This window comes from Mobula birostris, chromosome 6 (assembly GCF_030028105.1).
Source record: "Mobula birostris isolate sMobBir1 chromosome 6, sMobBir1.hap1, whole genome shotgun sequence".
Lineage (NCBI taxonomy): Eukaryota > Metazoa > Chordata > Chondrichthyes > Myliobatiformes > Myliobatidae > Mobula > Mobula birostris.
Window position 1 is genome coordinate 64,906,721 of NC_092375.1, and position 14,585 is coordinate 64,921,305.

Genomic DNA, 14,585 nt, shown 5'->3' on the forward strand with positions numbered 1-14,585 from the left:
TTCCTCTCCATAGCCCCAATGCAGGTTGTTGATTTGAAACAATGAAAAAATATTTTCCCCCAACAGATACTTCTCAACCTGCAGATCATTTGTTGCTTCAAGAACGGGTTGAAAGAGATACAATGGTGCAGAAGGCATGGGAAGACCAAGAGAAACGAGAACGTGCAGAAAGAGTACGAAAAATCCAAGAGGAGAGGTAAAAGACCAAACAGTTATGCTTGCCTTACTTAAAAAATTTCTAATCTTCAACATTATGACTTTTGAAACATTTCTTTCAAGCTCTTTGAAATTTCCCCAGCTTATCATTTTTTAAAATTGCTATTCCTTTCTTTCAGTTACTCTGTCTTTGGGACATCTGTTCTCAGGGTGAGACTTTCCATTCCAGAACATCTGAGATTTCTCTTTCTTTCAAAGAATGGGGTTTTCCTTTCATCACTCGAAGAGTGCCTAGGAACATATCCAGTGAAGAGTTAATCAATCCTGGGACAGCCTTGATTCATGTGTAATCCACATTCTGCTTCCTTGGTGTGGTGCAGCCAGATTTTAAAATCCTATAGATGTTTTGCTGGCATTGAGGCTTTAAATATTGCTTCTGAAACTGAGCCGTGTGTGTTGTCACTACACTCACTCAGTACCATTTGCCAGGATGTTGAAAATGCTGTGTTTATGTTCTGTTTTCAAAGCGGTTCTGCTAGTTGGACTGCAGGATACTTTTGTTCTGCTGCCCACTGGCAGTCCCCTTTGTTTCTAGTCCATTAAGATGTCAAAATTCAACCTTTACATTTCTAAAAATTATGGAAAAGCTCAAGTGTAAATAATATGCATTGAGCAATATTTAAAGAAAAAATATTTATTAATATAACCAATGTACAGTTCACATGAATCTGGGTCACATCTAGAGTCCTTATTTTAATGCCTAGTGCACAAAATTCTTATATTCTAAAAGGCATTGATTCTATTAAATGCAATCACAGCCACACAAGTATCTCTCTGGCAGGGTGGCGGGGTGGGGTTTGAATTTGCCATATTTACCATTCTGGCCTATAAATGACTGACTAGCTCCACACCTTCGTTGTTAACTCATAAATCCCACTATCATGTCAGGAGCAGTTGTGTCTCACAGCTGAAGACAATGAAATATGGGTATAAATCTAACACAAACACTTACCAGGAATTAATTTTCAAAATCTAATCACTGAAGGCAAAAACAATTCACAGGAAAATCACAATCAGGTTTATTATCACCGACATGTGACGTGAAATTTGTTAACCTAGCAGCAGCAGTTCACTGCAATACATAAATGTAGCAGAGAGAGAAAAAACTAATACTAAATAAAATAAAACAAATAGACAAGTAAATCAGTTACGTATATTGAATAGGTTGTTAAAAAATGTGCAAAAACAGAAATACTGTATATTAAAAAAAAGTGAGGTAGTGTTCAAAGCTTCAAAGTCCAGTTAGGAATCGGATGGCAGAGGGGAAGAAGCTGTTCCTGAATCGCTGAGTGTGAGCCTTCAGGCTTCTGTATCCTACCTGATGACCTTGATATTATTTAAACATTCATGTCTTTGCAGAGAACTGAAAGAAAGGGAAGATGCTAAAAGAGATGGACACCTGTTAAATCAAGATGACAGTGATGAACCAGATCCACAAACAAACCCCTTTCAACCACTACCCAAGGTCACTTCTGTGGTGGGTATTGGTGCATCTGCTCAAAATCTTCCTGTCAACTTTTAAGGGTATCCCATTTAAGTGTTCAATTTTAAAATAAACATCAGCTTGTAATGTCTAACTGTAGTTAACGTTAATGTAATCTGATAATTTTAATCTCGTGGTGACTGTGGCATAATGTAGTTAAAGGTTTATAGTAAAGACTGACTTCACCTTTGGCACTTTATTGTTTGTTATTCTGTTTCTTCCAGTTCTTATTCTCTCCTGACTTCTTGTTCTCTAGTTTGTTTACCTGGCAGTATTTTTGTGTTATTTCTATTTTTCAGACAGGTACAAAGTAATTATTAATTCCTCTGCTATTCCTTATGCTCCTTTCTAAATACTCCTATCTCTGCCTGTAAGGGGCTCAACCTGCCATTACAAGTATTTTCCTTTTTTCTTTCCCCCTAATCCTACAATTTATTTAATGTTCAGACCTTTCTGGTCTTGTATTCTATCTTGCAACTTTTAAACTCGTTTTCATGGTTCAGCATTATTAATTTCCAAACGCTCTGGTTCCTGAGATCATTTTAACAGCTTTGTTAGCTTCTTTGGAGTTCATTCTATCTTCATTTCTCTTGTCAACCATGAATGAATCACTTTCCCTGTTGGATTCTGTGCATTAAAAGGATTTTTGTTGTTTATGTTGATGTCAGAATGAAGAGGAAATCGAAGGGCAGAAAGAAAAGAACAAGGAAATACCTAATGGAGAACCTCCACTAAATATTGCAGAACAGGGACCATCTAAGATGGAAAAGAGTACCGGAGATACTGTTCCAAATGATCAGCCACTGAAATTGGGTGCCACTGCAGAAGCAGTAACTGATAAGCTCCAAGTACCTGGATCGCACCAGGAAATGCAAGACTCTGGTAATTAAACAATGTTGCTTGGAGAGTGTAAACAGTGTGTCAAATTCCTGTGCAGTACTATGTTCAAATTTAAAATGGATGTTATGTATCAATCTTCACATTCAAATGTTCATCTTTTGCTGTATATTTACAATTGTGTATTTTAAACAGTGACAGGGAAGAAAAAGTTCAAGAAGTTTCGTATGAAGACAAAGAATATTGTAGAACCAGGCAATGTAAGTGATGCCTCTGGAAATTTAAGGGTACATCGTTTGCCTGGTAAGTAAAAATACTTTCGGTCTGATACACTCATAGAGAAACAATGTATTGACGGTAAACAGGTTGCTTGAAATGAATTGATTACTAAAAGGAATACATGGATTTAAGTAGTGTGTGTGGATTAACATAAGTAATACTTTATCTGTGAAATTAATATAGTTATTTATTAACAAGATTAGTTAATACATCTTTACTCTTTCTTAGCCGCAGTCCAAAAATCTGATTTCTAATTGTATATATTGCATAATGTTGGGTAGTTCAAATTAACACAGATCAGGAGAAACCAACCAGTTGCTTTGTGTCTGTTGAACAAGTATGGATGAACAACAGCAACAGTTAAGTGTTTGCTAAAATCTATATAATTGTAATGTAGCAGAACTTTTAAGAAGCAAGTTACTGGTGAGATAGCAATAAAGAAGGAATATGATACTGTACTGTCCAAATGAAGGTCTGAGTCCTTTAATATTGTGTTGCAGGATATTCAAAGCCATTTTTTTTCCCCATGTACTTCACCCGATTGTCAATTGAAATTTCATTGCTTGGTGTTTGTAAAATGAAGAAAATTATTTGCAATAGAATAAATGCCACACACCACTATTTTTAAGCAAATGTCAAATAGGAAGCAAGTATCAGGAACATTTGTTTGTTTCCCCTCATATTCACTTTTCAATCTCTATTAATTTGTTATTGCACCATTATCATTGAGTGTTGAGACATAGACAACCTGCTGAAGGAACTCAGGAATTTGAGCAGCATCTGAAGTGGGGAAAGAAACGGTTGATGTTGCAAGTGAAAACTCTGCTTCAGGACTAAGAGTGGAGTGGCAAGGTAGCCAATGTAAAATTGGGAGGTGAAGAAGTGAGCTGGAGGCCAGTAAATGATTGGTGGATCTAAGATTGATGAAGGCTGATGGGCAGATGGAGCCAGGTTGGGGGTTAGGGAGTTTGGAGGTGGGAGAGGAATGGAATTGGAAGCAAAAAGGAAAATGGAGCCGTGGAGGGAAGGGAGAATGAAAGTGGACGTGACTAGCAAGGTGATAAACAGGAATATAAGGGCTACCTGCGCTGAAATCTGATAAATAAGGAAGCAGATAATGGGAACTATTAGGGGGTCTTCAGTTGGAGCAAGAGGGGGGAAGCAGCGATTTGGTAGGCAAAATCTGAGACTAGTAGGTGGGATGAAATCAGGTGGAGGAGGGGGATGAAAATGAGTGATGAGGGGCTGAAGAAGGATGACTGGAGGTCAATTGGAAAGAGAGTGCGGGTTAGGGGAAGTTTACTTGAAACTGGAAAATCAACATTCATCCCATTGGATTGTAGACTACACAGATGCAATATGAGTGTTGTTCCTCTGGTCCTCACCCTAACAGTGGAGAAGGCACGGGAAAGGCAAGTAGGTGTGGAATGAGAAGGAAATGGCACACATCTGGGTGCTTGGGGTGGCCATTGCAGACAGAGCTCAGCTGCTGTGGAGATTAGTTGCATGTGCTTGGTCACACTAATGTAGAGGGAACATATCAGCAGCACCAAATGTAGTCGACAAAATTGGAGGAAGAGTTAAAATGGTATGCACCTGGGAGCTCATCCTTCACCCATCACCCATTGCCAGCTGACTTTTACCGTAGAACTTAATCTCTCGTGTTTTTACTGGCTGTCTTTCCTCTCCATAGCCCCAATGCAGGTTGTTGATTTGAAACACTGAAAAAATGTAGTATTCTAATTTTTTCTGTATTTAAGTACATAATTTGTTACTCAGTTTGTCTTTTGATACCTTTTTTAATTATTTCCATGAAACTTTGGCTAATTGGGGCAGCCACTTAATTGGGCCAAAATGTACTGGTCCCGATGTGTCACAATGAACTGGAATTCACTATACTTAGAAGGATTGTTCCATTCCCTTTCTCATTTAACCTTCCCTCTGACATTTTCCCTTGCCACCATCCAGGGATTCAAACACTATTTCCAGTGAAGCAGTGATTCACTTTGACTAATTCCAATTTAATGAAATGCATTCAAACCTCACTTATGTGATTTCCCCTACATTGGAAAGCTAAACACAGACTAGCTGGCTGCTTTACAGAACATTTATGTTCTGTTTCCAGTTGCCTGTTGTATTAAATTCCCAATTTCAGCTATCATTTCCCTTTTTGGTTTCTTTCCTTGTTCAAATGATGGGCAATGTAAGTTTGAGGAATTGCTTCTTAGATCCTGACCAAGCATATCAAAGCCCTCTAAACTCAACTACCAACAATTTAAGATTATTAATCCTTTCAGTTTGTCTCAGAATTGGAAGAAAACGGGATAATGCTGTAAATCTGAAATAGAAACAGTAAATGCTGTTTCCGCCGGTCATGACTTTTAACATCATAAATCAGTGAGTTGTTTGTTATGTTTCCCCTCTTGCTGTGAAACGGGGCACCTGTAGCGGTGTGCTATACACAGTGCTAGAATAACCACACGGAGTCGGTGAGTTAGAGTTGCGATGAAAGATATTTATTCAGACTTCGCGGCCTGCTTTAAAGCCTTCCCGTTCCCGCCCTCCCTGGGGCGGGACTGCTGTGGGGAATGCATATTCCCAGACACTTTCCGCGCGCGGGATTTTCCCCCTGCTGGTGAAGATGGCCTGGCGCCCTTTCTGGGGCTGGCCCTCTGCCTCCACGCGCTGTTTCGTGCGCCGGTTCGTGTGTGCTAGAAAGTGGGTCGCCACTTAACCCCCGCCCCCAGAACCGGCGATACCTCCCCCAATGTCCACAGTCTGGATCGGCCTCTGTTTGGGAGGTCTGCCCCTGCACCGTGGTGCCTGAGCCTGGACAGGCTGCGCCAAGTCCACATGGGCCGGTTTGAGTCGGTCCACCGTGAAAACCTCCTCTCTCCCCCCAATGTCCAGCACGAACGTGGACCCATTGTTCCTGATCACCTTAAACGGCCCCTCGTAGGGCTGCTGTAGCGGTGCCCGGTGTCCGCCCTGTCGTACAAAAAGAAACTTACAGTTCTGCAGGTCTTTGGGTACGCAGGTCGGGCTCTGTCCATGCTGTGAAGTGGGGATGGGGGCCAGGTTACCGAGCCTCTCCTGTAGTCTGTCCAGGACTGCTGTGGGTTCTTCCTCTTGCCCCCTTGGGGCTGGTATGAACTCTCCTGGAACTACCAGGGGTGCGCCGTACACCAACTCGGCTGACGAGGTGTGCAGATCCTCTTTGGGCGCCGGGCGGATTCTGAGCAGGACCCAGGGAAGCTCATCCACCCAGTTAGGCCCCTCCAGGCGGGCCATGAGAGCCGATTTCAGGTGACGGTGGAAGCACTCCACTAGTCCGTTCGACTGTGGGTGGTAGGCAGTTGTGTGGTGTAGCTGAGATCCTAAAAGGTTGGCCATACCTGACCACAGACTGGAGGTGAACTGGGCGCCCCTGTCGGAGGTAATGTGGGCCGGTACCCCGAAGCGGGCTACCCAGGTTGCGATCAGTGCTCGGGCGCAGGATTCGGAGGTGGTGTCGGTGAGCGGGACTGTCTCTGGCCATCTGGTGAACCGGTCTATCACAGTTAGGAGGTACCGCGCTCCTCGTGACACTGGCAGGGGCCCCACGATATCCACATGGATGTGGTCGAACCTCCAGCGGGTGGGTTCGAACTGCTGCGGCGGAGCCTTGGTATGCTGCTGCACCTTGGCCGTTTGGCACTGCATGCACGTTTTGGCCCATTCACTGACCTGTTTACACAGTCCATGCCACACGAACCTGTTGGCGACCAGCAGGACGGTTGTCCTGATGGAGGGGTGCACTAAGTTGTGAATGGACTCGAAAACCCGCTGGTGCCAGGCTGCTGGGACGACGGGGCGGGTTTGGCCGGTAGCTATGTCACCTAGTAGGGTCCTCTCACCTGGGCTTATGGGGAGGTCTTGGCGCTGCAAACTGGAGACTGCAGTCCTGTAACTGGGGATCTCAGTGTCTCCCTGCTGTGCCTCTGCCAGCGCTGCATAGTTCACCCCCTGGGACAGGGCCTGTATGGTCGGTCTGGAAAGTGCGTCCGCCACGATGTTGTCCTTTCCCGAGACATGCCGGATGTCCGTCGTGTACTCGGAGATGTAGGACAGATGTCACTGCTGGCAGAACGACCAGGGGTCGGATACCTTCATGAACGCAAAGGTAAGTGGTTTGTGGTCTGTGAACGCGGTGAAGGGCCTACCTTCTAAGAAGTACCTGAAATGCCAGATTGCCAGGTATAGTGCCAATAGCTCCCGGTCGAAAGCACTGTATTTGAGTTCAGGTGGTCGTAGGTGTTTGCTGAAGAACGCCAGGGGTTGCCAGCGACCCTCGATGAGTTGTTCCAGCACGTCACCGACTGCTGTGTTGGATGCGTCCACCGTGAGGGCAGTAGGAACGTCCGTTCTGGGGTGCACTAGCATCGCAGCGTTTGCCAAGGCTTCTTTGGTTTTAACGAAAGCGGCTGCGGCCTCTTCGTCCCAGGTAATGTCCTTGTCCTTACCCAACATTAGAGTGAACAGGGGTCACATGGTTTGGGCTGCTGAGGGGAGGAAACGGTGGTAGAAATTCACCATACCCACGAATTCCTGCAGGCCTTTGATTGTGTTGGGTCGGGGGAAGTTGCGGACCGCGTCTACCTTGGTGGGCAGCAGGGTTGCCCCGTCTTTAGTAATCCTGTGGCCCAGGAAGTCGGTGGTGTCAAGTCCGAACTGGCATTTGGCTGGGTTGATTGTAAGGCCGAATTCGCTCAGGCGGGAGTAGAGCTGCCGGAGGTGGGACAGATGCGCCTGCTTACTACTGCTGGCTATGAGGATGTCGTCCAAATAGATGAATGCAAAGTCCAGGTTGCGTCCCACCACGTCCATTAGCCGTTGGAAAGTCTGTGCAGCATTCTTTAGACCAAACGGCATTCGGAGGAATTCGAAAAGTCCGAACGGGGTGATGAGTGCTGTTTTGGGGATGTTGTCCGGATGTACCGGGATTTAATGGTATCCCCGGACGAGGTCTATCTTGGAAAAGATCCTTGCGCCGTGTAGGTTTGCTGCGAAGTCTTGAATGTGCGGCACAGGGTAGCGGTCTGGCATTGTAGCCACGTTCAGTCTGCGGTAGTCACCGCATGGTCTCCAGCCCCCCGTTGCCTTGGGCACCATGTGAAGGGGGAGGCCCATGGGCTGTTGGACCATCGTATGATCCCCAATTCCTCCATCTTCTTGAACTCCTCCTTCGCCAGTTGGAGTTTGTCCGGGGGAAGCCTTCGAGCATGGGCGTGGAGGGGTGGTCCCTGGGTCGGGATGTGGTGCTGTACTCCATGTCTGGGCATGGCTACCGTGAACTGCAGTGTCAGTACTGATGGGAAATCCACCAGGACCTTGGTGAATTCGTCGTCGGACAGCGTGATGGAGTCCAGGTGTGGGGCTGGCAACTGTGCTTCACCCAGGGAGAATGTTTGAAAAGTCTTGGCGTGGACTAATCGCTTCCCTTGCAGGTCGACCAGCAGGCTGTGGGCTTGCAGAAAATCCGCCCCCAGGAGTGGTTGGGCCACGGCGGCCAGTGTGAAGTCCCACGTGAACCGGCTGGAGCAGAACTGTAGCCGCACCGTGCGGGTGCCGTAGGTTCGTATTTTGCTGCCATTTGCGGCCCTCAGGGTGGGTCCCGGTTCTCTGTTGCGGGTGTTGTAACTCGTTGGAGGTAAGACGCTGATCTCCGCTCCGGTGTCGACCAAAAAGCGGTGTCCCGACTGCTTGTCCCAGACGTACAGGAGGCTGTCCTGATGGCCAGCCACCGTAGCCATCAGTGGCGGCTGGCCCTGGCGTTTCCCGGGAATTTGCAGGGTGGTCTGCAGCGGCGGGCCTCTGTGCCCCACCACTGGTGGTAGAAAGCACCATTGTTCATTGGGCTCCTCATTCCCGTCGCCGGGTTTTGTAGGCTTTGCTGCCGGGCCTGGTCTGGTCTGTCGTTGGGCACGCAGCTTGGTGATCTGTGCGACGGATGCCCCTCTCTCTTTCCTGGCATTCCACAGCACATCTGCTCGGGCCGCCACCTCCCGGGGGTTGCTGAAATCTGCGTCGGACAGCAGCAGGCGTATGTCCTTGGGCAGTTGCTCTAGGAACGCCTGCTCAAACATGAGGCAGGGTTTGTGTCCTTCAGCCAGGGCCAGCATCTCGTTCATTAATGCCAACGGCGGCCTGTCTCCCAAACCATCCAGGTGCATTAAGCGGTGTGCTCGTTCGTGCCGTGAGAGTCCGAAAGTCCTTATGAGCAGGGCTTTGAATGCTGTGCATTTGCCGTCCTCTGGGGGCGACTGTATAAATTCCTCAACTTGTGCAGCTGTCTCCTGGTCGAGTGAGCTCAGCACGTAATAGTATCGAGTGGACTCCGAGGTTATCTGCCAAATGTGGAATTATGCTTCTGCTTGTTCAAACCATAATTGGGGTCGCAGCGTCCAGAAGCTTGGCAGTTTTAACGAAACTGCGTGAACAGATGCAGCGTCGGTCATCTCTGGTCCAAATATCGTTTGGGCCGTCGGGGTCACCAGTTGTAGCGGTGTGCTACACACAGCGCTAGAATAACCACACGGAGTCGGTGAGTTAGAGTTGCGATGAAAGACATTTATTCAGACTTCGCGGCCTGCTTTAAAGCCTTCCCGTTCCCGCCCTCCCTGGGGCGGGACTGCTGTGGGGAATGCATATTCCCAGACCCTTCCTGCGTGCGGGATTTTCCCCCTGCTGGTGAAGGTGGCCTGGCACCCTTTTTGGGGCCGGCCCTCTGCCTGCGCGCGCTGTTGTGAGCCGGTTCATGTGTGCCAGAAAGTGGGTCGCCACACACCCTTCTTTTCCTTGTTAGGGAGAGAGAGAACATGTGATATGTCAAATTACTGGGTGAATGAGTAGTCTTTGGGGCACTGCAAGTCTGTGTTTTTATTGATGCTTTGCTGCATGTTTGAGAGCTCAGTGGAGGGCACTGATGCTTTTTTGCTGGTGGGGGAGCTTGCCGAGCATTTACATATTTTTTAAAATTTCCAGCAATTGATATATTTTGTACCTCATAATTCCAACATTATTGTAGTTTTATTTCCTGTATAAGTTCACTAACTTTTGTCTGCTCCTGTTCCAGGCACCTAAACAAGCCCTCTCTCAGCCTGCAGCATCAACATCTGTGTCTCTTGGTCGTCACCCTCTCACAACCATTCCTTTTGATCTTTCCACCTTCTCTGTTCTCAAACATGTTTGATTTCTTTCTTTATTTTTCCATAATTCTAATGGAAGGTTATGAGCTGAAGCATGCTCCCTGACCTGCTTAGTATTTTCAGTACTTTCTCTTTGTATACCCAAGTTCAGGATTGTTCTCTGCTCTGAAATGAAATATTTAACAAAATTAAATCTATATTTGGTCTTCTCAATGTGCATTGACTGGCTAGCAATAGTAGTATTATATTTTCATACTTCATTGGTAGCACTTTATGTAAAGGTAGAATTGGCTGTACTGGTATATCCCATTGTAGACATTATTGAAAGCAGGTTCTGCTATAAATATAGTCAAGAGTTGTACTTGAATGATCCCCTGATAGGGTATTTTGGCAGATCAGCTGAATTCAATGCTTGCAGCAGAGGTACACTTATTAGGTGTAAATTTTTTGGTAAAAGTTATCATAACCTCCAGAAAACTGAACGGAAATAAGGAAAACATAGTATGTTAATAAACAATTAGGAATCTTATTCTCTTGTAGTCTTTCAGGTTACCTAATTGTCCTTGTAATTATTTACAGTGGAACACTACTTGTATGAAAATGAAACATTTATCCACAAGTTTACACCCTTTATCTGGTCTTTTTAATAGTAAGTCATACAGAAACAGTAGATATAGTTCTCCACACCATGCGCATCTCTCTTGCACAGGTACATATGTTCCTGGGCGATTATATGATCTCTCTTCCATGGCTTCAATTAAGCAAAGGCCCCTGTAACATCCTTAAAAATTTTTAATAATATTTAACTAAATGAAGCCCTTAGTGATCTCAGTTTGAAAATTCATATGATGATTGCTCATAGGGCAGTTAATGCATTTTCATTGGAGAATAATTTATTGGCTGAGGTGTCAAAATATAAATTAACATGGTTTGTTGAGAAATGCACAGAGCAATGCAATAAAATTCTGTAACACAAGAGATTCTGCAGATGCTGGAAATACCTGCAGGTCAGACAGTGTCTGGAAATGAATAAACAGTTGACATTGAATCCTGATGAACTGTTTCAGCTCAAAACGTTGACTGTTTATTCATTTCCATAAACACTATCCCGTAATGTCAGTAGGGCTAAATGTATAAAAGATATCTTGCTGATGGCGACCTACTCCCTACACAGAAGTTCAATGGCATGTTTTCGGACGAAATGGAATTGGCACAATTGCTTTGTAGTTTTGATTCTACTTAGAAAACTTCATTGTTTCTACAATTAACTTGGTGTATTTTCCATATAACCTGTTTTGCAGATTTTTACACTAAGCCATTGCCACCAGTACCAACAATTCAGGAAGCAGACTCTGAGGCCGATGATGTCTGAAGGTCTCGGCGGTCTGAAGGTCGTGATTCTCTTTAAACAGAAAAAATTGTATGTATAGTCATGACATAAAAAAAGTTGTTTTATGAAATCAGGAAAGACCTGTGGGACCTACCACTAAGAAGAAAAAGAATTGAATATTGCTCCAAAAATTGATCCTTTGTACTGAAAAACACTGGTATTTTAGCAATGCAAAAAATGACAGACTTTGAGGAAAGTTTTTTACAGACCTACTGAAAACTGGCAGAGTAAAATAGTTGCAACAAAAATCAGTTTTAATATAGTACAAACCACCATGAGGTCTTCGGAGCTTAATGGAGATAGAAGAGACTGCAAATGCTGGAAATCGGGAGCAACACAAAGTTGGAGGAGCTCAATAAGTCAGGCAACGTCAATGAAGGGAAAATGTATACACACCTTTGAACTGTTGGGCTGCTTCTGGTTAAGCTCCAATAACTACTTTAAGATGTCATTAAAGTGGTTCATTCTCAGCAAACAGAAATCACATCTATGTTGATTATGGTCAAGTGAAGAATTGTTACAGTTGGAACTTGGGCTTCCCATTCTGAGATGGCGATATATGCTTTTCCAGAGAGCACTTTTTAATATAGGTATGTTGGTCATCACTAAAGGTATATGTGCAATTTAAGCTTTATCTTCATAACTGAAGAGTCCATTTTACTCTGCAATCAAGAGTTTTCAGAGACTATTTGAATACCTTTACACATCTATCAAAGATGTCTTCAAGCACTTTAGTTTTCAAGCACTTTACATACCTTTCAAAATAAAGAATCATTAAGTTTCAGAAAATACTAGTTTTTAAAAGGATTCCTGTTAAATTGCTTTGTATTATAAAGCACCATATGGGTTTAAATTGTAAAATTGAAATTTCATTTGAATTAACTTTTTACTTTCAAAACTACTGTATTTAGAATCCAATGAGATGTTGAAAATACCCATGATTGTCACTTCAGTTTGAGAGTAATGAGATAGTTTGCTTGTGTTTTCTGAGAAAGAAGTTGTTAACATCACAACTACGATCAGCTCGACAGTATATATTATGTCATGAATTGTTTTTATTCCACTTTTCCAATATCCCTTTCTGTATGTATTTTTAAACTACATCAATCACAAAGCTATTTAACAGTTGTATATTCTCATACAGTAACTGAATCCTAATGGTTGTTCTTCAGTGAAACATTTAACATTCAAGCATTGTTTCATCAGTTAAAATGATCACAACAAATCCAAATATATTTCAGTGCAAGATAACATTTCTCAAATGCAGTTGGTGCTTAGTTAGATTTTGTACATCTCATAAATTTATAAATTTTGAAGTTTTCATGAATTTTGTTTTTCTGAAACCGTACAGTAGATGAGTCCCAACTCTTTAAATATTGTCTTCTCCCAATAATACAACCTGGTTCACCTGAAGACATTGTTTCATATTTAGAGTACAAATGTCAGCAACCATCAGGTATCTTGCTGAGTAGGGACGTTATATGTTATAAGCCTGAACATATTTTTGTCACACAAATACCTAGTTGATATGAATGAACAATTGCAACATTGCAACTCAAACCAAAGCTGTTTTCCAAAATTCACACTTGAAATCCCATGGATAGTTCTCAAATAGTTCCCTGTGCTCTGGCATCACTTGCTTTACCTTCCCCTCTCACTGATCCACATATTTGTCATGATCTAGGGCTAAATCTGTGACTTGTTTGTACAGAATACAACTAATACAGTGGCATGCAAAAGTTTGGGCACCCTGGTCAAAATTTCTGTTACTGTGAATAGCTAAATAGTAAAATGTCTTGTACTCAGAAACTGATGTCTGATATGTTAATAGGTTATTAGTAACCTTCAGGGCTCAATTTCTTAATTGAAAATTTCATGATGTTTTTGAAATAAAAGAATTACTCTTAAAAGCGCTGGAGAGTGTTTTCTCTATATTTATAAGTTTGGAGACTGATGTCTTTTTGCCCTTAAAATGAATACTATTCAGAAAACATCTCTGAAGATCACTATCAAGTGTCCTGAATCAACTCCAAATTACATTCCCATTTCATCACTTACAAGATAATAGATTTTGCTGTTAGACAAAGGAGAATCAGTTGATGTTGTGTACTTGGATTTTCAGAAGGTGCCACAAATGAGGCTGCTTAACAAGGTACAAGCCCATAGTAGTACAGGGAAGATTCTAGCATAGATAAAGCAGTGGCTGACTGGCAGAAGGCAAAGATTGAGAATAAAGGGTGTCTTTTCTGACTGGCTGCTGGTGACTAGTGGTGTTTCACAGGGGTCTGTGATGGGACGGATTCTTTTTACGTTATATGTTAATAATTTGGATGATACAATTGAAGACTTTGCAAAGTTTGCAGAGATAGGTGGAGCAGCAGGTAGTTCTGAGGAAGTAGAGAGGCTACAGAAGGACTTGGATTTGGAGAATGGCCAAAGAAGTAGCAAATGGAATATAGTGTCAGGAAGTGTATGGTCATGCACTTTGGTAGAAGAAATGAAAGGTTTGACAATTTTCTAGAGAGGAAATACAAGCACCTGAGGTGCAAAGGGACTTGTGCAAGATTCCCAAAAGATTAATTTGCAGGTAGAGTCTGGTAAGGATGTTAGCATTCATTTTAAGAGGGCTAGAATATAAAAACAAGGATGTAATATTGAGCCTTTATAAAACATTGATGAGGCCTCACTTGTAGTGTTGTGAGCAGTTTTGAGCCCCTTATAGAAAGGATGTGCTGAAGCTGGAGAAGGTTCATGAAAATGATTCCAGGTTTGAGGGGGTTGTCGTATAAGGAGTGTTGAATGGGTCTGTGCCTGTCTTCACTGGTATTGAGAAGAGTGAGGGGTGACCTCATTGAAACCAATCGAATGGTGAAAGGCCTTGATAGAGTGGATGTGGACAGAATGTTTCCTCTGGTGGTACAGTCTAAGACCAGAGGACACAGCCTTGGAATAAAGGGGTGTCTTTTTAGAACAGAAATGAGATTTCTTTAGCCAGAGAGTGGTGAATCTGGAATTCGTTGCCACAGGCAGCTGAGGAGGCCAAGTCTATATGTATACTTAAGGCAGAGGTTGATGGAATCTTGATTGGTCAGGGCATTAAGGGATATGTGGAGAAGGCAGGAGATTGGGGCTGAGAAGAAAAATGGATCAGCCATGAAATGACAGCAGACTTGATGGGCCAAATGGCCTAATT

General features: G+C 43.5%; 1 protein-coding gene across 5 annotated transcripts in view; it reads left to right on the forward strand.

The window, feature by feature from the left end:
- The window catches only part of LOC140199074 (ADP-ribosylation factor-like protein 13B), a 79,609-nt gene extending 66,309 nt beyond the window's left edge, over positions 1–13,300 (forward strand). For all 5 annotated transcript variants that reach the window (XM_072260542.1, XM_072260540.1, XM_072260541.1 and 2 more), the window contains 5 exons: positions 67–196; positions 1,576–1,693; positions 2,368–2,581; positions 2,732–2,839; positions 11,304–13,300. In XM_072260542.1, coding sequence (XP_072116643.1) covers positions 67–196; positions 1,576–1,693; positions 2,368–2,581; positions 2,732–2,839; positions 11,304–11,374 — 641 coding nt within the window. In that variant the 3' untranslated portion in view covers positions 11,375–13,300. The remainder of the gene's footprint in view (positions 1–66; positions 197–1,575; positions 1,694–2,367; positions 2,582–2,731; positions 2,840–11,303) is intronic.
- Positions 13,301–14,585: the final 1,285 nt, after the last annotated feature.